General features: G+C 35.9%; 1 protein-coding gene across 1 annotated transcript in view; it reads left to right on the top strand.

Moving 5' to 3' along the window:
* LOC150087085 (DNA-binding protein SMUBP-2-like) overlaps positions 1 to 24,364 on the top strand; it is a 460,431-nt gene that overhangs the window by 40,367 nt on the left and 395,700 nt on the right. The window contains exons 2-3 of the mRNA XM_090372370.1: positions 3,761 to 3,837; positions 10,623 to 10,786. Coding sequence (XP_090228496.1) covers positions 3,761 to 3,837; positions 10,623 to 10,786 — 241 coding nt within the window. The remainder of the gene's footprint in view (positions 1 to 3,760; positions 3,838 to 10,622; positions 10,787 to 24,364) is intronic.

The following is a 24,364-nucleotide window of genomic DNA, read 5'->3' as shown; positions in this document are numbered from 1 at the left end:
ATAAACACAAGAAAGGCACCTGGGGGTGGATGTGATCTATCCAGTTATATTAAAGGAGGCAGCAAAGCAAATAAGCAAACCCTTAGCCATAATTATGAGAGCTTCCTTGGACTCATGGGAGGTACTCATAGACTGGAGATGTGCAAATGTGACCCCAATTCACAAAGGAGGATCAAAAGCTGACACAAGTAATTATAGACCTGTGAGTTTAACTTCTGTTCCAGGAAAATTAATGGAAGCACTGGTTAAAGAAGCACTGCAGGATCATCTAGACAAGACTTCAGTTATAGCTTGGACACAGCATGGTTTTGTTAAGGGGAAGTCTTGCATGACCAATTTGATTGGATACTACGATGCAGTCACAAAAGAACTGGATGCAGGGAATAACTTTGATATTATATACTTGGATCTTAGAAAGGCTTTTGATACTGTTGCACATGGAAGACTGCTGCACAAATTGGAGCAGTGTGGCATTGGAGGCAAATTGCTGCTATGGATAAAGGGGTGGTTGAGGGGGAGAGGACAGAGAGTGGTAATCAATGGACACTGCTCATCATGGGCTAATGTTATTAGTGGAGTCCCTCAGGGTTCAGTGTTGGGTCCATTATTGTTTTCTGTATTTATAAATAATATTGATGATGGTATATCAAGCTTAATGTCCAAGTTTGCAGACGATAGAAAGGTTGGCAGGGTTGTTAAGGACACTACTGATGCTATGCTGCTGCTGCTGCAACAGAATCTAGAAAGGTTGAGCAGATGGGCTGAGAGGTGGCAAATGAAGTTTAACATTGACAAATGTAAAGTACTACATTTGTACAGGAACAGGAACCCCAGAGCAACATATCAACTCTGTGGTACTACACTGACAGTGGTAGAGAATGAAAAGGACCTGGGGGTAATTGTGCAGGCAGATATGAAGTTCTCTGAGCAGTGCAGATGGGATGCAAGAGTAGCTCATGGTGTCTTATCAATGATATACAGGAATTTTTCTAGCAGGGATATGGAGGTGATTATTCCCTTGTATAAGGCAATGGTCAGGCCACACCTTGAGTACTGTATACAGGTCTGGAAGCCTCATTTCAAGAAGGATGTAGAGTTGCTTGAACGAGTACAGAGAATTGCAACAAGGTTAGTGAATGGAACAAAGGGTTGCTCTTACGAAGAAAGGCTTAAATTTTGCAAATTGCAGTGTCTGGAAACTAGGCACCGGCGAGGTGATCTGATAGGGGTGTATAAAGCTTTGAATGGTTTGAGCATGCTCAATGGTGATGGGATTCTGCCTCTTGCTCAGAATAATCACTTGAGAGGGCATAAATTCAAATTGAGGAAAGAAAGATGTAGGGTAGATGTCTGGAAATTTGCCTTTAGCCAGCGTGTAGTTGGTTGGTGGAACAGACTTCCATCCCTTGTTGTGCAAGTTGATAGCCTAAATAAATTTAAGGCTCAGCTGGACAGGTATTTCAAACGAACAGATGGGTGAAGTGGAAGTTTTTTTTTTTTTTTTTTGGCTGATGCTGCATAAGCTTGCTTTCTTGCATCATATGCCTCTGCTAATGCTAATTGACTGCAAAAAGCTTATATATTGGTGGAGGTAAAAATTGTAATGGCTAGTATCATTATTAAAGGATATGAAAAGAAATGTGAGAGTTTTTGGTGCTACTATAGCGTACAGCATAGTGAATGATTTACCGGACACCATAGTGTTAGAATCAACTACAGCATGTGGTCTACAGGCATTATAGTGGGTGGTCTACAGGCACTATAGCATGCGGTCTACTGAGCACTATAGTGCTGGTAGACTACATGCTATTTTGAGAATACTCTAATTTTATGTGTGCAGTATTATGATAAAAATACAAAGTTATATGCTGAATGATTTTTGATACGACATTTACACTACTCTAACTGACCTTATAAAAGGAGAATCAGTTATACTTCCGTAAGAAAGGTTAGGTTAGTTTATGCCACTAAATTCCGGACACTTGAATCTGCCCCGAATTTTGGTGGCATAATCTAACCTAACCCTTCTTACTTATGGTGCAAGATTATAACTGATTCTCCTTTTATAAGGTCAGTTAGGATAGACGAAGTTAACTTGACAAGTAGAAGTTCACTTAACAGGCTTTCATTTCCGCTAATGAAAGAAGGTTAGGTTAGATTATGCCACTAAATTCAGGATGGATTCAAGCATTTCGTATTTAGTGGCGTAAACTAACATAATCTTTTTTACTGAAGTGTAACTGATGCGCCTTTTATAAGGTCAGTTAGGGTAGTGTAAATATCACATCAAAAATCATACAGCATACTTTGTGTATTTTATCATAATACTGCACTACGTGAAATTAGAGTATTCTCAAAATAACATGTGGCCTACTCACACTATAGCATTCGGTAGACTGCACACTGTAGTGTATTCTCGCAGTACAGTGTCTGGTAGCCTGCATGCTATAGTAGCTTTTTTTGTTAATTATATACTTATTTTGGATATGGGAAACTGCAAGATGCCAAAATGAAGAATTTTGTCTCTGTATATACAGCTTCAGAATGATTGTTTGCAATTTTTTTTTACCCTTTTGGTAGGTTGCATTTATAAAAAAACAGGTTGAGAAATGTTGTTCTAGAGTAACTTTAAGAAATGGTATCAAATTTTGGTTGACTGTAGAACACAAGGCTAACCCCAGACCTGTATTGGGAAAAGACCACATTGAAAATGTGTGCCACGATGTTTCATCAAAAGTAATGCCTTCAAGAAAAAGGCGTAGCAAATAATCATATTAAGATCAAATCAAAGCATTATTCCCAATGGCGAGGCGAGTTGCTACTATTATATTTTTTAAAAAATTTTCTTTTATTGATCAGTAATAATTACTCGTTTTAATTTTTGAAAAGTAAACGCTATTCAGAGATATTTAGTAATATGCATTGGTAAATATTAACGGTTAATAGTACCCTGATTACAAGTTTAATATTCTTTTATTAGGCATGTAAGCATATATGCATAAGCATCTATAGTCCTCACAATGTTTGTCAGTCTGCCCATCTGTCTGTCTACATGTAACAACTTGACTCCCAGTGGATGGATTTAAATGAAATTTTATATCTGGTTTATATAGGAAAGACTTGTTGAGCCATCCCAAATGTCATTAAAATCAGAAAAATAGAAATCTGACAATTATTATTTCTTTTTCCATACAATTCTCATGGAAAAGAGGAATTCATAGATTAAATGTAGTTTTAATGCAGTATTGTTAGATTTAGTAATCTGTGCATGCCTGTTATGAAAGACTTGTGAATATGGTTTTCTTCTGTTGAGGTATATATAGCAGTGTTCTCCCCAGGACCTATCGAATGGGCACACCACCCAGCGAGTTTAACTGACCACCCCACTAAAATTTAAACAATTATCGCAGTACCGTATGATACTGATCTCGATCAGTATTAATTCGAACATACTCTGCGATCGAGATCAATGCGACAGGAGCATATAATGTTAAATTATGCAATTAATTTTTGCTCTGGATCATTTAAATACTTTTATAAATAACAGAACCATTTTATAATATTGCCAAATATTACACTTTCCCACCTGGCTATTTCATAATGCCACCCAGCTGGCAAAATTTTCTGGGGAGAATACTATAGATTTAGAAAAGAGACTTAACAAAAAAAAAAAGCATATACTAGAGGAGAGTAATAAATATACAGTTGAAATGTGGATTATTAATGTTTCTTTTTTTTACCTAAGTATTTTCTTTCCTAGATGGCATTGAAATCTTTTGTAGCAAAACATCTAGAACTGTTGGACATTGAAAAGGCAGCAGAAGTAGAAGAAAGCAGGTTGGTTTGAAAGAATACTTATAAACAAAATTGAATGCTATGCTATAAAATCAGAAAATTTTAATATTAGTATCAGTAATGGCTAAAAGATGCAAGGAAGTTAGGCTTTTGCTGCATCAACAAAAAAAAAAAAAAAGAAAAAAAAAGTTTATACAACCTATATCCAGCATATTTGCATTATATGGGGTATATCAATGTGCCTGACATCATTCCTGCAAATCTAGGTTTAGTGTATTGTGTCACTTATACTTAGATTGAGAAAACACACTTCTCTCTCTCTCTCTTGGCACTGGATTATTCAAGCAAAGCCAGGTGGGAAGGAGCAGCAGTGCGTAGCACACGCTTCTTGATTAGACCGGGGTTCGAGCCCGTCACCACCAAATACGGAGGATGCGGAAAGGTCATTCAGGGAATGACCACCGCATATCCCGGAGCAATATGGCCTTAGTTGCTAATGCTCCTAAAAACCAAATAACAACAACAACAACATTCAAGCAAAAGAAAGTGTTTTTTTTTTTTTTTTTTTTAATAGATTTTCATTTTGAACTACTTAAAGAATGTTATGTTAGTTTACGTCAACAATTTGGGACGGATCAAGCGGAAAATGGCGTGTCCATAATCTTGTTTACAATAGATTACGAAAACTGTTTTACTCATGAATCCGTTAGTCTTAGGGTATTGATCCCCATTTGTTGCTGTTTAAAACAGTGACAACTGGGGGATAAACACTCTAGGACTAATGATAGCAACTGGGCATGTCAATCACTACTATTTGCACCAATCAGTCAGAAGGGGTATCAGATTGTAAAGACTTTCTTTTTTTTTTTTTTTTTTTAAATTTTTCATAATTTTACTTTTACTAGCATAATACAATGTTTTTTTATTATTTTTATTTGATAATTTTACGTTCCCAAGCATAATACAGTGGTTTTCTTTCATATGTTGTTATATTAAACCTAAAGTGTGATTCGCTGTGGAAGTGTTTTCTCAATCTATGTATAAGGTATGTGATACACTAAACCTGGATTTGTAGGAATGACATCAGACTTGCTGATATACCCCGTATAATTCAAGTATGCCCTATAAGGCTTATTGATATACCCTGTATAATGCAAGTATGACCTATATCCTTCTAATCATATCCTTCCTTCTACCAGAGGGTACTAATACAATTGCTCCCTAAAATTTTATCAAACTGTCAACCTCATCCACAGAGGAAGACAGTGCATTCCATTTTCTTTTACTTGCTGTCATCATTAGTTTTTCTCAACAGTTTACATTCATGTTCCCCAGTTTTATGTCCCTTTTTTGATCATCCCACAGTTATTAAATTTCACTGCAAGTAGCCCTAGTGTTTACCCCTTTATATACATCAGTTAGTTTTCTTGAGATGCTCACTTTAAGTTTTGTAACTCACCATTGTTGTCTCTCTCTTCACGTAGGTATCCCTTTTCTATTCTTATGGAATGCAATATCTTATCTTTGGACGCTCTCGAGAAGTTTAATATTTCCTTGGATGTGGAGTCTGCTCTGGAACAGTATTCTAAATGCTATGCCACTATTAACTTATATAGTATGAACCAGAGCTGTAATGCTCAATACGTTCTATGTTGATATCAATATTTTTAAAATAATAAGAGAAGTTTACCTCAATATAGTACATAGAACACTTCCATATGATACTCTCCAGAAATTAAAACGAAAAAATCAAAAAACTTACATTAGAGTAACAAATAGTTTAAAAAAATAATTAAAAATCCATTTAATGCAATTAAAAATAAGAAAATTAATTTTCTTATTTTAATTGCTTTAAATTGATTTTTAATTGAAGAACACAAACAGAGGATGTCATGCCCATCCCGTTACTGAGGCAACCATCCTCATGGCCGACAAACGTTGCCATTTACAACGTTCCCATGCGTCACAACTACAAGCTTTGCCTTCTAACAGCTAATTGTTGCATACACTCAGTTCACCATACATGACTGCCATTACATGCACGTAGGTTCTAGATTTTTAGATTAACTGTCAAAACTGCTGAAGGGTAACATACTGTCCGAAAGCTTTGTATTACTTTCCTGTACATATTTTAACCTTAAACATATTTTTAGCTGCAACTTGTTATTTTCTTTTTTTTTCCATTTTGCTCTGTGTCACGTAGTAATTATATATATATATATATATATATATATATATATATATATACAAGCCAATATATTACAAATAGATCAGCTCAGATGGAATCCATATTTGTGATCAGATGGAAAGTTTCAAGATAGTTCAAGAGTTGTTGATTAATGGATATCTCCCTTACTTTGGAAAGAGTAGAGTGAAGTGCAATAAGGTGATAATAGGATGGGAGAGATTTGTCATCCTTTTTGGGGACTGGGTAAATATCAGCAAATTTCCAAACAGAGGAAAAACACCAGTAGAATAAGAAAGTGTAAAAAGGTGACACAAAACAGAGGCAAGTTCAGGAGCACAGGTTATAAGAACAAGTAGAGAAATGCCATCAGGACTTTGGGCTTTCTTGGCATCAAGATTGTTCAAAAATTCTTCTGACATCCTCTTGATGGAAGATCACAGTGGACATTGAATGTTCTGGAAATGATAGGAGGTGGTTTTCACATGATTCGCTTTCACATTCCTGTAATGCCAACAAACAAAAGGCTTTGAATGGCTATTGAGAGAGGCTCCATTGGATTAGAGATCATCACCAGGTTGTGATATGAGATGCCTAGAAGACCACTGACATTGACCATGTACTCTGGAGGATTATTTGCAAGAAAAAGATCAAGAGTATTGAGTGTGTGGTAAGAATTGCATGGTATTCTGGCAGGTAAATGAAAAAGCTGAGCATTATTAATTGCAAAAGCCTTGGTATCTGAACCATCCAGGCCCATGCAACTAGAAAATGGAAACCAACTGGAGTTATGAATTTTAAAATCATCATGGAAAATTACTACTCTGTATTTTGAAAAAAAATTCATTAATGTTTTCGTTGGTGTTTCAGAATTATTTTCTAATGCTGATTTCAAAACTGACTTCTCTTTGTTTCCATCACGACAAGTTTCTTCAAAAATCACAAAATATAATTTGATTTTTCACAAAATTTTATTATTGGTAGAATTTGTACTCTGGAATTATAACAAAATGCTACTTTTTTCGAAAAATTTATGTTTAAATACATGTTGAAAATACTGTTAAAAAAGGGCAGTATGGTTAAAAGTCCACTAAACAATCAGCTCTCATTTCATTTCTTTGATTTTCTTGCAGATCTTTCAACTTTACAGTCCCTCTTCGGCATATGGCAATAGTTGGCCATGTTGACATTCCACCTCACCTGGTACCCCATCGCCATGTCTTTAATGTCTGAGTTGAACCTCTCACCCTGTTCTTTGTTAACACTTCCTAGATTTTCTGGGAAGTAGTCGATGTGGGAGTGAAAAAATATACTTTGTCACTCACGTTACAACCCAGCTTCTTGAAGTTTTCCAACGTATTTTCAACAATGTTCTTATAGTCTGGATCCTTGTTGTCCCTAAGAAGTTCTCAATAACTGATTTGAAGCCAATCCATATACTGTTTTTCTTTTTTATTCATAGTTCCCTCAAAATCTCTGTCCCTCATCAGTTTGCAAATTTGAGATCCAACAAAAATAATTTGTTTTAACTTCTCATGGGTGATCAGTGGGAATTTAATATAGAGGTAGTTGAAGCAGGGAACTTTTTGAGGTAAAGTTCTCAAACTGGGTTTGTTCATCAAACCCAGTTTGATGAACAAGGGTGGAAGGAGGACAGTTTCAGGGTCCGCTAGTAATTTATGAACTATGTTCTTGGATCTATGCCACAAACTGCCCCCCTCTTTGGCTAGACCTTGACATCCCAGTGTTTTATCCTTGCCCAACTGTCCCACTCACACAAAAACAAGTCATTTTTGTGTAGCCAGATTGCTATCCAAATAATAAGCCTATCACTTTAAAGTCTGCACAGACCAACCAACCATGTTTTTCATACTTAATATTTGTCAACAACTTTTTCAAGTTTTCATATGCCTTCTTTCAAATGCACAGAGTTAGCTACAGGAATTCACCCATATTAAGTTTCATTGTGAAGCAGCACATCTTTGAGACTCCTCTTTGATGAGTCAATAAAAAGTCTCCACTGTGTAGGATTGTAACTAATTCCTAAATAGTTCATTAAGCCATTTATATTACTGCAACAAACTATAGAATTGTTCTCCTCAGAAAATTAGGGGACTAGTTCTTATTCTCCATGCAAGAAACATCCCTAGAAGATTTTTCAACTTAAATCTAGAACCAAGGAGTTCTACAGATTCCTTTGGTAACTTTAAATCTCTTACCAGATCATTGACTTTGTGCTGTGTAAACAGTTGAGGGTTAACAGCTGTGTAAAGAGACTAAATGTCTCCAGGCATGTAGACTGCAGTTTCATCTTCAGAAGTTGAAATACTTTCAGCACTGGAGAATTCAACAGCACTCTCTGCTGCTGAATTCTCCAGTATAAGTGGAAGCATGGAAACAGCACGTTATCTCTATGGGATTGGTATAATGGCAGATGGAATATTAGGATACCCAATGCTCTTCCTACTCTTTGTATTGTATCCCTCTACATTAACTAAGCAAAAGTAACAATCATCACCGTGGTTTGTAGTTTCCTGCCAAATCATGGGAATTGCAAATGGCCTCTTTTTACCATTTTTTTCACAATCTCAATGCTTCAACACAGACTTGGCAAACTTTGTGGTGCCTGTTGTCATCTTGGTCACAAGAGTTTCACTCCAAAATAAGAACAGTACACATTTTTTTACAAATTCTGTAATATCTTGTCTTTGCTTGAGGACTACATATCTGCCACAAATATAACAAAATAATTTTGGATTGTTCAAACACTTGTGTGAAGAGACATTTTACCCACTTTTCAGCACAAGTTTGACACAATAACCTCAGATATAAACTGAGCCCGCACTGATAAACACTGCTGCATGGAGCTCTCAAGGTCAAGAAACGAATGACTGAAGGTAGTGTTGCCAATATGTGAAGATTTACTTTACAAATTTCCTGAATTTATTCCTAACTTAATATATTCAATAATACAACTCGTGACATCAACTTAAGTGATTTGTGAAAAAGTGGTATGTGATAGAAAAAACCGAATAACATTTCTGAAACCAGCAGTCCTGATTTAGAAAAAAAACTCAGTTAAAAACAGCTTTTAGTTTACAAACATCAGAGTGGTGTTATTCATTGTTAGGAAAGTTAGATCAGAGAAAGTGGAGTTTCAAAGAAGTCAAAGAGTTTGGAGTAATTAGTGGAGTTTTGGGAATGATAGAATGAACAGATGAATTTGATAGAATGGGGTAGAGAAAACTAGAGGAGATCAAAAAGAGGAACTTCAAATTAGGAAGCCTGTGTCAAGGATTACCAGAGTGGAAATAGGCGCAAGTCTATATTTGAAGTAAAGGAACCCTTACCCTGGTCCCATTGTTATTTTTGGTATTTATTAATAATATTCATGAAGTCATATTAGGCCTAATGTCTAAGAATGCAGATGATACAAAAGTTGGCAGGGTGGTTAATGAAAATAATTATGGTATGCTACTTTCAAATGCAGGATCAATATAAATTAGGTAGATCTAATAGTCAACAAGATCTATATAAATTAGGCAGATGGGCTGAGAAGTGGCAGTTGGAGTTTTAGATTAACAGCTGCAAGGTACTTCATATGGCTAACAATAACCCAAAATGATTGTATCAACTGTGTGTTACCACACTCAGGATAGTGTAGAATGAAAAAGATCTGGGGATAATTCTGTAGTCATATACGAAGTTCTCTGAGCAATGCAGATAGGCTGCCAGGACAGACCTTTGGGTTTTTTCAATGATATACAAGAATTTTGCCAGTAGGGATAAAGAAGTGATTATCCTGTTGTACATGGCAGTGGTTAGGCCACATCCTGAGTACTTCTTACAGGTCTGGAAGCCTCATTTTCAGAAGGAAGGTCTGTTGGACTGGGTGGGTATAGAGAAGAGCAGTAAGTTTAGTGAGAGGAACAAAAGGCTGCCCTTACTGGGAAAGGCTTCAGTTCTGCAATTGCAACATTTGGAGACGAGACGCGTGTGAGGAGCTGTTTTTGGCTCTGAATGGATTCAGTAAGCTCAGTTGCCGATGGAATCCTTCCTCTTGCTCAGACAATGCACATGAGGGGACATAAATTCAAATTGAGGAAGGATAGTTGTGCAGAAATTTGTCTTCTGGCAGCAGGTCATTGATTGTTGCAACAAACTTCCATCTGGTTTTGTAGAAGTAGATACTTTGAATAAATTCATGGAAGAACTAGACAAACTCTTAGAGAGTGATATGGGAATTTTCCTTTTTTTTTTAGCTGATGCTATATAAGCTTGCTTTCTTGCATCATTTGCCACTACTAATACTTATTTTTGTCATGAGCCACTTATACAGCTAAGATAACTCCAGATACAAGATAAATATAAATGGCATAAACTGTTACCATTAGAGATATATGTAGTCATTATGTCTTCATCACATATCACCATACTAATGATTTGTGTGTTATTTCTTATTGGTGTTTGGAGTCATGCCCCATGTCTAAATATAACATACATTTAGAATTACCTAGTATAAAATTATTTTTAATATTTTAAAAATTGATCCACTGCCTAGAAAATGGCAACATTATTGCAACAATATTCAAATACTTTAACTGTTCTGCTTATATGAATTGTTATTTTATTTTTATGACAGAAATTTTCAAGAAGGTTACTCTAATGCAGAATTGCAAAGGAAAGGAGTCTGTCTTCAGAAATTAAAATTACATTCTTGCCACACTGGCCTTTATGGCCATAGCATTTGTGAGTTTGTACCATATTTCTCTAGAAAAGAGTTTCCATCCTATAGTATTACTCCAGGTAGGTTTAAATTACACACAAATATCCTTTTTTTTTTTTTTTTTTTTTAATTTCTTTTAATCTACTGTTAGCTGTTTGTTTTAAACATGCTGTTCTGTGATTGGTAGACTTTTGATTATATGCAATTGTATATGTGCATGTGTAAATACATGTTGTGACCATTGTAGTTGTTAGTAGTGCAGAAATATAACACAAATATTACAAGCAATACTGCATATTCCTAACTTGATAATTTTTTTGAATGTTGATCTCTGAACTCTCTAACACTGTATTGCAACTAAATATTAGCGTGGGATAGTATTTTTCTGAGCGTGTGAAAATTTCTCGTATCAGCATGGGAAACATTTTAATGCTGTTTTGCTATTCGTTCTTGTGCTGTCAACTAGATCAGATAATTTTTTTGTTAAACATGCCAAAATTTAAATCTGTCACAAAATTTTGTATGGAATTGTGGATTGCCAGTCACGAAAAATATTTTATTATGGATAGCATTATTGTGTTCTGTGTTGTTTCTAAAAAGAAAAATTCATGAGAAAAAATTCAGATCAACCAATGTGGGAAAACAGCATCATACGTTATGGCCAAGCAAAGGAAAATCAAGGAAAAATTTCCAGAGCAATTTTTTTAACTAAGCCATGTACTTCACAAGAAGAGAAAAGTGATTTTTCAAAGGCCCTGGTAAGCAGTAATATCCCTTTTAATAAGTTAAACGATCGAGTCTTCATGCAATTTTTGAAAGAATATTGTATAAATCAAAATATTTCAGATAAATCTATCTTGAGAAAAATTACCTTAATGCTATTTATGACTACATTATTTGCAAAATTTGTCAAGATAGTAGAGAAAACTACATGTGGATGTATGTCGATGAAACAACAGATGTTTTTGGCCACTATATTTCACATTTTATACGTGAAAAATTTAGATGCAGAACCATTGCATCTGTATTTACTTGCTTGTAAGACCTTCAAAAAAGGTGAATTACTCTACAATAGTAATATTAATGATTCTTTGCAGTTATTATGGCTAGAATTGATCATAGCAAAAGAGTTGCATTTTGTTAGTGACCTGAACCCAAATCTGATCCATGTTACTTGTGTAGCCCATGGCTTACATAGGTTGGCAGAGGCAATTTGGGAGAATTTTGATGAAATTAACAAACTTAATTTTAGAATAAAAAAAGATTTTGTTAAAAGTGCCTTCAAGAATAGCAACTTATAGAAATATGCTACCTACTCTTACTCTCCCACCTGATCCTATTCTCACAAGATGGGGGAATATGATTACAAGCAGCATCATTTACAGTCAGTCCTCGTATAGCATGATAGTTGTGTTCCTAGAAACCCTCGTGCAATGCAAAATCGTGCAATATAAACAACAGGCCCTATGGGAAAAATAGGGTTAAGTGCTGACTACCCAAGATTGAACACACATTTGTAACCAAAACATTACCAAACACAATAAATAATCGTAATAAAATACTTACGTATTTTATTACGACTATTACGTAATAAAATATTGCTAATGCTTTTGCTTCTATCGTAAGAAAACGTGTTTTTTGTTTCATTTTCTATCCAAACAGATGACAGCCGTTCCATCTCTCCCAATTCTTTGTGTCTTAATCTAATGGATTTTAATTACACTTTGAGTTGTTCCTGCTATGAAAGTTGTTTTTATTTTCTCTGCATTCTTTGTAATTCTCAGCATTGTCTCATTTAGGTCTGTAGCACGTGCAATATCACATGGTCTTTCATTTCGCTCAAAGCGTTTCAAAATTTCATATTTTTTCTCTATCGACAGAGGCGAACTGGCCATAAGCCTTACAGGGGAAATCCTGGTGGGCCGGAGGCCGGTGTGATTGTGGCCATAAACCATAGTATGAGGCCACTATAAATTTTCCCGGGTAAGAATTTTTGATCCAGTCTGCCTGTTTATCGATATTGCTTTTCTTTTTCTCTCTGAATCTGCAGTGTCTTCACAAGGATGCTTCCTTTTCACACCTTTTAAGTATTTTACTCATTTTTAGGGAATAAAGCACAATTACAAAACGAGGAGGCACGCTTGATATAAACAAAGCTGCGCGCGTGTAGCAACTGAATAAACAACACCGTAAAGGCAGAGATACACTATTAACACTTCACATTTTACTAAAGCACATTTCTGGAGGTCACTACCATAAAACAATAAAAACAATTTTCAGTTGCGTTCCTGCTAGTGGAATCTGTTATAAACTGGTAGTAAACTCGATCTAATTGCATTTGCGATTATACAGATTGCTGGAATTGTGTTGGTTTTTACGTTATTATGGTGAAATGTGTTTCCCCTTCACTGATATAAAAAACATAAATACATTTTCAGAATCTTCTCTTCATTCCTATCGTGTTGCGTTCGGTTGGGGGTGATTCTGCGTTCGATTGCCATTTCTTGTAAACACAAAGGCGAATCGTGCATAAGTGAATTCGGTTCGTGTTATATAAGATATCGTTCCCCTATTTATAAATCGTGTATGATCGAATTCGTGTAGTGCAAACACGTGTTATATGAGGACTGACTGTATTGCTAAAAATTTTAATTCTATTAAAGAATTTGTTGATTCCTTGGACAGTGTGCATTCAGTTGCTCTTTCTTTCCCACCTATTCCTGTTCTCACAAGATGAGGAATATGGTTACAAGCAGCATCATTTATTGCTAAAAATTGATTCTTTAAAAGAATTTGATTCCTTGGATAGTATGCATTCAGTGGCTATTAGTAGTGCTAAGGCAATGCTTTGTGATTCTTTTGCTATAAAATATTTATTATTCATCCAAACCCATTTCATCCCATTACCTAGTTATATAAGCAAATGTGAAACGTGGGGACTTTATTTGAGCGATGGAGAGATGGAAAAAGTTGAATTGCAGATTTTAGCCATGCTTGGAGGCATAGGAGAAGAAATAAGATACAATAATAATTTTTTAGAAAAGAACTCAGGATTTCACAGTTTAAGAAAATAGATCAATTTATAATTGGAAAAGGAAATGAACTTCCATGTCAAATAGAGACTTTGAAAGCTCACATTTTTAAATATGACCCAGTCACTTCCAGAGAAGTAGAAAGGTTATTCTCTGCATATAAAATGATAAACAAATTTACAGTGGACCACTTTGAGAAATGTATTGTAACAAAAATTATTCCAGGTGTGGGTTTGAAAGGGAAAACTCAAAAAGTTGTTAATTTTTCATAAACAGTTTTATTATTTAAAAATGTTGAATACAAAGAAATTGTGGTTCAATTAATTGTAATACATGTAAAAATTGTAGTACATATTTTTGTATATTTTAGTGCATATTTTATCTGTTTTATAATGCATGTAATCTGATGTCTAGTGATTAGATGACAATTCCTTAAAATTTTGTTTAGCCAAACTAAACAAAATTAAATTTTTTTTTTTTTTTTTTTTGTTTGGCTTAATTTTAAATTCTTAATACTGTTTCATACATACTTATTACCAACTGCAGAGTGGCTATTACAGAAATAGGGAATCCTTGTGTGATTGCCTTTCCTTTTAATTTTGATGGTTGATTCTTGAAAAAGTCATTAGGATTTTTAGTACACAGGAACTCCCTGACTTACACAAGGGTTGCATTCCGTGGAATGCTACGTAAGTCAAAATTTCCCCCATGCTTGTGTAGCACTTGCAACTGTGCTCGCTGAATTGATTGAATCAAAAAAGAAATGTTCAGCAAACATGTAAATAGAATTATTTATTGTATTTATTCAATTTTTTATCTCATGCGCAGAAAAAATTACAAAAGCGTGCAATTTAAAAAAATTTCAAAATTATAAAATTACAAAAAAAGAGAGGAGACAGGCATAACGTCAGCAAGTTTTACCTCTCGAGCATAGTTTCCAGAATCGATGCCGTTAGCTGATACGTATGTTGCTGTGGAGGCTGAGGGCTGTGGAGATTTAGAAGGGGGTCAACTGCTCAACCTTACAAAAGAATATATTAATGGAAGACTGGACTGTGGCTTATTCTTTTCATCATAGATTTCTTTGTAGCAAGCAAGCATATCATTCACCCCTCTGTTAACTTTTAAGAATCGTTCGCTGTCAGGATCGATCTTTTTAAACCTCACCATTGCCAATGCAATTTCATGAAATGCCATTGCCATCTCTCTGGTGATGAAGTGTCTGAGCTGCTCATTTGGTTCATCTTGAGCTTCATCAGCATTTTCTTCTTTCACTATCGCTGCCTGGAAGTCTAAGTTCTTTGTTAGATAATTCCTTCTCTTCTTCCTCTATTAGCTCCTCCATGTCTTTGGCATCAACTGAAGTAGCTCTGCAACCTTTACAATCTTATCTGTAACTAACCTCTTTGCATGATTTGTTGTTTTCAAATCCTTCGAAGCCTTTTATGTGCTGTGGGCATATTTTCTTCCATGTGCCATTTAAACAACTTTTAGTAATTTCCTCCCAGGCCTTATTAATGTTCAAGATGGTGTGGTAAATATTATAAGATTTCCAAAAGTCTCTTAGCATAAAATTTTTCTCATCATCTACTGCAGACAATGCCCGAGCAAATGTGCGTAAATAGTGTGCTTTTAAATTCGAAATATTACCCTGATCCATAGGTTGGATGAGTGAAGTTGTGTTTGGTGGTAGAAATATGACTCTCACGTTTGAATTGAAATCATCTAGATGAGTAGGATGTCCGGGAGCATTATGTAGTAGAAGAAAAATCCTGAAAGGAATGTTGTTGTCTTTACGATATTTTCAACCTCGGGAATGAAGCAGCATTTAAACCAATCCTCAAACTGAGATTTTTATCCATGCTCTCCAGTTCGATTGGAAATGCATAGGTGGGGTGGCTTTATTGATGCCTTTAAATGCACGAGGATTTCTAGAATGGTACACAAGCAGTGGTTTTAATCTGTAATCTCCCACATTAGACCCCAAGCAGGAGCGTGGCCCTATCTTTTGACACCGTGAAACCTGGCATTGTATTTTCCTCTTTGGCAATGTATGTTCGATCCAGCATTTTTTCCCTATACAGAGCAGTCTCGTTAACATTAAAAATTTGCTGCGTTGAATAGCCGCCTTCATCAATAATTTTTTCCAACACATCACAATTTTTCTATAGCTGCAGAATCAGCACTTATGACTTCACCGCATACTTTAACATTGTAGAAACCAGAGCTATGCTTGCACCTATTAAACCACCCGTTGCTTGCCAGGAACTTGGCTTGGGGTTCGCCATACTTTACCCTTAATATCTTTATAAATACTTGTTGTATTTTTCTCTTTTTTTTTCCAATACAGAGCAGTTTCATCAACGTTAAAAATTTGCTGCGTTGCTTTTGCTTGAATGGTCATTAGACTCAGGGGTGCTTCTGAATCTGATTTTCCATCCATATTATTAACAGCTGTTCCATCTTTGATATAGCACCTGAATGCTGTTTTGTGATCATTGTTGATCTTAAGTGCGTTGATCCTTTGACAGTGGGCTATACGTGCACTATCCTTTAAAATATTATTCACTGTTGAAGCAGCGAGACTTAATTCCCTTGCAATAGATGACAAACTTTGTCCTGCTTCATACTTCTTAATCATTTTCATCTTCATTTTTAAATCAATTTTGTTTCATTTATTGGCACTACCACCACTTGCACTTTTCATTAGTCACTTTCCCTTCATCATTGTAATACATAAATAGGAATGAAGAGAAGTTTCTAAAAATTTGTTTTTTATATGATTGAAGATTTCAGTGAAGAGGAACACAATTCACCATAATAGCGTAAAAACCCACAAAATTGCATTTCCGTGCAATGGTGTGAACCGTGCGCAGACACCATAGTTCATGTCGCAGACTTGCTGAGACATATGTGGTACATATAGATTGTCGGTCATTCTGCAACCACTATAGCTGATGAAGGCGTCCGTTGCTGCCGAAAGCTCCTGTGTTAGTGGTTCTATTGATTTTAAAAAACTTTTATGCTTTTAATTTTATATATTTTATTGTAGTTTATTCTTGTTATACAACATTTATTTTATTTTAATATGCAGTTATACAATCAGTATGCATATATTTTATTTTATATTATCATAATAAAGGCATTTTATAGATTCGAGTCAGTGTTATTTAGTAGCATTACAGATGAATTACAGAGTTTCTGACTCTAGAGGCCTTTTCAGTGAATCACATAATTGCAGTTATTGGTATTATCGCAAATGCGATAAGATCGAGTTTACTACCCATTTATAATTAGATGCACTAACAGAAAAGCCCAATAAATCAGAAAGCGCAAATTGTTTTTGTTGTTTTATGGACACAACCATAAAACATATAATACAAACATATGATAACGATGAAAATGTAGTGCAATTTCCATTATGAATATGACCTTTTAGAGAGTTAAATAGCTTAGTAATATAGAAAAATTTTCAACTTCCAAGGACTTGGAATGAATTACAAAAAAAAAAAAAAAAAAAAAGTGTAATTGGGTTCACATTATGATATTTTCATGATACCTCCATTTTTTCCTACAGGATGCAAAATACATTTCCACGATTTTTTTTAAGTTTGCACCGGCAGGCAAAAACTTACGTAAAGTTGACTTTCCGTAAGTCGCGCATTACATAAGTCAAGGAGTTCCTGTACAGAGCATTACTTCAGAGAAAAGAAACATACTTGGTATTATTATATAATAATTTTAAATTAAAATTAATTCCATTTTACCACTTATACATCATCATCATGAGCCATTTTCAATCCACTGCAGGATGAAGGCCTCTCTAGCAACTTTCTATTTCCTTCTGTTTTGTGCAATGGCCATCCATTTACTACCCACGAACTCGCAAATTTCATTGGTCCATCTCTGTTGTTGTCTCCCAGGTTTTCTTTTAGCTCCTCTTGGTTACCATTCTGGTTATTTTCTTAGTCCATCTGTCATCATATATTTGAGCTGTGTGTCCTTCCCAAGACTGTTTCAGTTCTTTAGTTTTGATAAGAATGTCTTTTATTTGTGTTTGCTGCCTAATCCATGTGTTTCTCTTTTTATCTAACAGTCTGATTCTTAATATAATTCATTCCTTTCTCTGCTGTGTAGTTTTCAGCTTCTCTTCCATTCTTTTTTGTGAGTGCCCAAGTTTCCCTTCCATAAGTCATGGTGGGGAGTATACATTGGTTCATTATTTTATGTTTCAGACAAATTGTTCCTCAGCATGTTTGACTACCCAGGGGTTCACATCTGGTGAGTATGGGCTTGGCACTCCCAGGTTCCTGAGCTGGATGTCATCATCCTTCTGCTTCTTGGTGATTCCTTTCTATACTTCTCTCTCTATCTCTCAGGGTAACTTGAATTTTTTTGGCTGGTGCAGCATAAGCCTCAGGCTTCCTTCCACCATATGGCTAATAATAATATTTCCTGAATGTTATTCATCCAAAATTTATTCTTCTCTTGACTTCTAGCCATTTATTATTACAGCTAATGACTTGTCCCAAAGAAGTATATGAATCCACCTTTTCATTTATTGCTCTTTCAATGATTATATCCCTTTCTGTGGCATACTTGTTCACACTTACCACTTGTACATATTGCAAGTGCTATGTTTGCCAGGAACTGTGGTTACCAGAAATAAAAAATTAAATTCTTAATTAACTGTTAACAGGAGAAAATTAGAGAACTTGCTATCACAACAGGAAGTACCTGCAGCACTTTGCAGTAATGGCACTATCTGTATTCATGCAAAAGCATCAGTCTTTTGCTTGAATACAAGTACCTTACCTCATAAATAACAAAAAAAAAAACTGAGAGAAAGGTAAGGGAACTACAGGTATGATTTAAGCATGGTGGATGCCCTCGAAGGATCTAAATTGCTCTCAGCTGCCCAAATCAATGCCAGAGCTTGCACTTGGTCATCACGCAACACAGTGGCAACCCCCAAGGCAGAATGTGCTGGTCCCACAGGAACAAGTAGTTGTTGGTGACTCTATTGTCATGGAAACGGGGAACATGCTTTGTAAAAAGGATAGGTGTAACAGGACAAAGGGCAAAGGTTGATGACGTTGTAGAGCGGATATCATCTTTTAAGGACACAAAAGGTGATATAGTTGTACACGTTGGCACTAATGATATTAAGAGTAGGAGACTGGCAGAATTACTTAACAAGTACAGGTCACTGTTGAAAAAAAGCCGTGAATTAGGGTTGAATTTGAAAGTGTCTGCAAATCTGCCCAGACACGATAGGAGGGAGTATATGATGAGAGCCTTGTCGATCAGTTCAGCCCTGGAAAAATTGTGCAAGGCTCAAGAGGTAGAATTTTTTTCAGCCTGGTCTGTACTTATTAACAGGAGAGACTGCTTCTACAGGGATTGGATAAACTTAAATAGAAAGGGTGCGAGAATATTTGCTGATGCTATCGAGGCAGTGTTAGGTGGGTCAGAAAACTGCTAGCTTGTGGGGGGATACAAGGACTAATAGATTAACAGTAGCCACTGGCAGAAGTGAAAGTGATTCTTGCACTGCTTCTATTGGAATGAGCAGAAGCCTGGAAAACAAGATGCAGGATATTTCAGAGACTGCTGGGAGTCATTGCGGTACAAGTAAACACATGGGTTGTGTTAGGGTAGCTAAGAATAGGAACAGGTGCATGTATACTTGCGTTTACAACAATGCTAGGAGTTTGGTAAATAAATTTGATGAATTTGCTATCGAGGCAGTGTTAGGTGGGTCAGAAAACTGCTAGCTTGTGGGGGGATACAAGGATTAATAGATTAACAGTAGCCACTGGCAGAAGTGAAAGTGATTCTTGCACTGCTTCTATGTGATGCTCAAAGCATCAAAGGCGGATATTGTTAGGATATCAGAGATGTGGTGTCACACAGATATAAGGAATGCAGAACTGGAATTTGGGGAGTACAATGACTACAGAAAGGATAGACAGGATAGGAAGGGAGGAGGGGTTATGCAATTAGTTAAAAAAAACACAAAATCCAAGGAAGTGAAGCCAGTGGACATCGCTGGACAGTGCAGTGTCTAGTCAGTTTGGTGTGACATAAGCATTGGGAGATCAAAATTGAGAGTAGGAGTGTTCTATAGGCCTAATGACTCTGATGAGTATAATAAGAAACAGTACAGGGAAGTAGAGTGTGCCAGTAAATCAGTCTTATAATGGGGGATTTTAATTTCCCAGATATTGAATGAAATTTGTGAGTTGGTCACTCACACACTAGCAATGCTTTTGTGGATCTATTGGATGATTGTTTTCTTCATCAGCATGTTCGGGAGGCAATTAGAGGGAGTAATACTCTTGATTTGATTATCAGTAGTGATTCTTCTTGCATTAAGAATCTGCATATAAAGGAACCACTAGGTGGCAGTGATCACAGTGTGCTGAAGTGGGATTTACTCAAAGAGGTAACTACCATCAGGGATAAAGGGAAGGGTTATTGCTTTCGTAAAGGCAGCTATGATGGTCTGAGACCGTATTTAAATTCGATACAGTGGGACCCACTGATGATGTTATCAACAGCAAATTCAAAATGGGAAGCATTCAAAGAACTTATCTTGGAAGCTACTAGGCTTTACATACCAACTAAGAAATATTGTTCAAGGTTTAGGCCTAAATGGATGTCAGATGAACTAATGAGACACATGGCAGAGAAGAAAAATGCATGGGATACATACAAATTAACATGTGACACAGAAGCCTATGATAGATATAAGCTGGTCTGTAACCAAGTCACAAAGGAGGTTAGGCAGGCAAAGGCAGATTATGAGAAATCTTTGGCAAAGGATGCAAAGAAAAACAGCAAAGAGTTCTTTACTTATGTTAACTCTAGAAGGAAGGGGATTAATCAGATTGGTCCACTTGATATCGATTGTTCAACTGTTGATGATCCTGCTCAGATAGCTAACAAACTAAATGAATATTTTGCATAGACATTCACACATGAGGAGTTATTTAGCGAGGAGAATGCCAGAGGTGTATTCAACTCTGGCAGTAAGCTAGATAATCTTGTAATAACTGAGAGTAAAGTGGAGGAGAAATTTTTGAATATAAACACAAGAAAGGCACCTGCGATGGATGGGATCTATCCAGTTATATTAAAGGAGGCAGCAAAGGAAGTAAGCAAACCCTTAGCCATAATTATGAGAGCTTCCTTGGACTCAGGGGAGGTACCCACAGACTGGAGATGTGCAAATGTGATCCCAATTCACAAAGGAGGATCAAAGGCTGACACAAGCAATTATAGACCTGTGAGTTTAACTTCTGTTCCAGGAAAATTAATGGAGGCACTGGTTAAAGAAGCACTGCAGGATCATCTAGACAAGACTTCAGTTATAGCTCGGTCACAGCATGGTTTTGTTAAGGGGAAGTCTTGCCTGACCAATTTGATTGGATACTATGATGCAGTCACAAAAGAGCTGGATACAGGGAATAACTTTGATATTATATACTTGGATCTTAGAAAGGCTTTTGATACTGCTGCACATGGAAGACTGGCTGCACAAATTGGAGCAGTGTGGCATTGGAGGAAAATTGCTGCTATGGATAAAGGGGTGGTTGTGGGGGAGAAGACAGAGAGTGGTAATCAATGGACACTGCTCATCGTGGACTAATGTTATTAGTGGAGTCCCTCAGGGTTTAGTGTTGGGTCCGTTATTGTTTTCTGTATTTATAAATGATATTGATGATGGTATATCAAGCTTAATGTCCAAGTTTGCAGACAATAGAAAGGTTGGCAGGTTTGTTAAGGACACTTCTGGCACTATGCTGCTGCTGCTGCAACAGGATCTGGAAAGGTTGAGCAGATGTGCTGAGAGGTGGCAAATGAAGTTTAACATTGACAAATGTAAAGTACTACATTTGGGAAACAGGAACCCCAGAGCAACGTATCAACTCTGTGGTAATACACTGACTGTGGTTGAGAATGAAAAGGACATGGGGGTATTTGTGCAGGCAGATTTGAAGTTCTCTGAGCAGTGCACAGGCTGAAAGAGTAGCTCATGGTGTATTGTCAATGATATACAGGAATTTTTCTAGCAGGGATAAGGAGGTGATTATCCCTTTGTATAAGGCAATGGTTTGGCCACACCTTGAGTACTGTATACAGATCTTGGAGGCCTCATTTCAAGAAGGATGTAGAGCTGCCTGAACGAGTACAGAAAAGGGCAACAAGATTAGTGAATGGAACAAAGGGTTGCTCTTACAAAAAAAGGCTTAAGTTTTACAAATTAAAGTGTCTGGAGACTAGGCACCGGTGAGGTGATCTGATAGAGGTGTATAAAGCCTTGAATGGTTTGAGCATGCTTAATGCTGATGGGATTCTTCCTCTTGCTCAGAATAATCACCTGAGAGGGCATAAATTTAAATTGAGGAAAGACAGATGTAGAATAGATGTGCAGAAATTTGCCTTTATCCAGCGGGTAGTTGGTTGGTGGAACAGACTTCCATCCCTTGTTGTGGAAGTTGATAGCCTAAATAAATTTAAGGCTCAGTTGGACAGGTATTTCGAACGAATGGAGGGGTGAAGTGGAAGTGTTTTTTTTTTTTTTTTTTTTTTTTGCTGATGCTGCATAAGTTTGCTTTCTTGCATCATATGCCTCTACTAATGCTAATAATCATACAAACACTGAAAATCTACAGGTGTGGGTGTCCTGTCCACACCTGTGGAGTTTTGTTTGCGTAGAGGTAATAGTATGTAACTTGTAAATGTAACACAGTGTAATTATGGAAATATGTTTAATTTTCATTTAAAATTATTATTGTGTAATACAAAGTAATACCACTTTTTTTTTTTTTTTTTTACTTTTTCATGTGTTAGAAGTAATAAAACTGATATGGGCAGCATGCAGTCCATTGTGCCTTCTCTCTTTTTCTTGGCTTTACCTGTATACCTTACGTACTCTTCCTTTTGATTTTGTTTTTGAATTATTTCTTCCATTTAGTTGATCAGTTTCGATTAATTAGTATTACTGTAGCTTTATTTGTTTTATGTACTTTATTATGTTTTTATATATTTTAATATGCATATTTGCACATGTTTTGGCTTAGTTTTTTTGCCTCTGGTTGATGCCAAAATTTACATTTTGTAGCTTTGTTTATGTTTCACTAGGACATGCTTTCCTTAGTTTAGTCTATCATAGGTTGCATAGGAATACCAGTGAATGCCTGGCTGCTTCTTAGCAGCAGCAATGGAAATTTGACCCTTTGGGTTCTACAGTTTGATCCTTCTTGGTATGTAGAGGGTTAAGTAGTTTGCACTTTTGTTTTATTTTCTAAAGTACTATACATTCTTTATTAGGCTAACCTGTCACATTGGTTGTATTGATGGTTGTTGAAATGTTCAGAAAAAGGTTTTGTTACCTATTTCTTGGTTCTTAATGCAAATATTCAGATACTACTTTATTTCTTTTAGAAATAAGTAATAACATACTTCTTAATGTATCAGAAAAAAAAAAAAAAAGAGCTCCATTCACAAATTATGAAATGGAAACCAGGAAACTTTAGCCTTTGCACTATTTTAACACCAGCAGGATATGATTGGCTGACTCATTTTTTGTCACGTTCCTTTGACCAATTAATTTGTTTAACAGAATACTGTTGACTGTTTAAAGATCTGTACTAAAAGCCCATTATACAGTGGATTCTGGTTATTTGGGCCACTGGTTAATCGGGGCAGCCATTTATTTGGGGCAAATCTTAAAGAACAGAACCCAATCGAGAAAATAGCCTGTGTTTACTTCGCTTAATTGGAACAACATGCTGTTTAATCGCGGCGTGAACTGCAGCACTCGAGATTACCCTAAGATTGTCTCCAACCATACCTCATGGTTTGGTCGGATTTCTGGAGGTCACAACCATAAAATAATAAAAACATTTAGCAGTCGCCTGTTTATTGGACTTTTCTGTTAGTGCAATCTATCATAAACAGATAGTAAACTTGGTCTTGTTGAATTTGTGATAATACTGACAGCTGTAATTCTGTGGGTTATTATGGTGAAATATGTTTACACTTCTATGGAATCTTCAATCATATAAAAAAATTAATTTTCAGAATCTTCCCATCATTCCTATTTTTAAAGCTTCGTAACTTGTTACTCCGTTCTCACTTGCACATATCGTGTTACTTGCAATTTGTGTGTGCCATGTTCTTTGTTATTGATTGCTTATCTTTTTACTATTTTAAATTTTAACCCCCACCCACAAATGTCAGTGAACAGAAATGTCAACTAGTTAGTATGTACATATTACAGTACGTATTAATTATTCCAATTATCACGTATATTGTTCCGATTTTCACGTATCATTTAATTTATAAGGTAATAAGAGGGTAAATTTGTGCTTAATATATTTTTACTTTTATAGCCTGTGGATAATATTCCTCCTATTTTTGCTAATTAGAATTGCCGTTTAATAGAATTAAAATTCAATTCACAAAGGTGATCACAATGACTGGTGCTTTCTACACATCGTATAGTGAATGGTACTTTGCTATGGTCACTCCATCGTAACGTGATTTGATTGTATAGTGAACCAATTGTAAAGCGGGCATCCACTGTATTTTTAAATATTTATGTGAAACTTTGCA

This window comes from Mastigoproctus giganteus, chromosome 4, assembly GCF_048544385.1.
Source record: "Mastigoproctus giganteus isolate SK-2022 chromosome 4, ASM4854438v1, whole genome shotgun sequence".
NCBI classification, from domain to species: domain Eukaryota; kingdom Metazoa; phylum Arthropoda; class Arachnida; order Uropygi; family Thelyphonidae; genus Mastigoproctus; species Mastigoproctus giganteus.
This window is presented reverse-complemented; position numbering and strand designations above follow the sequence as displayed.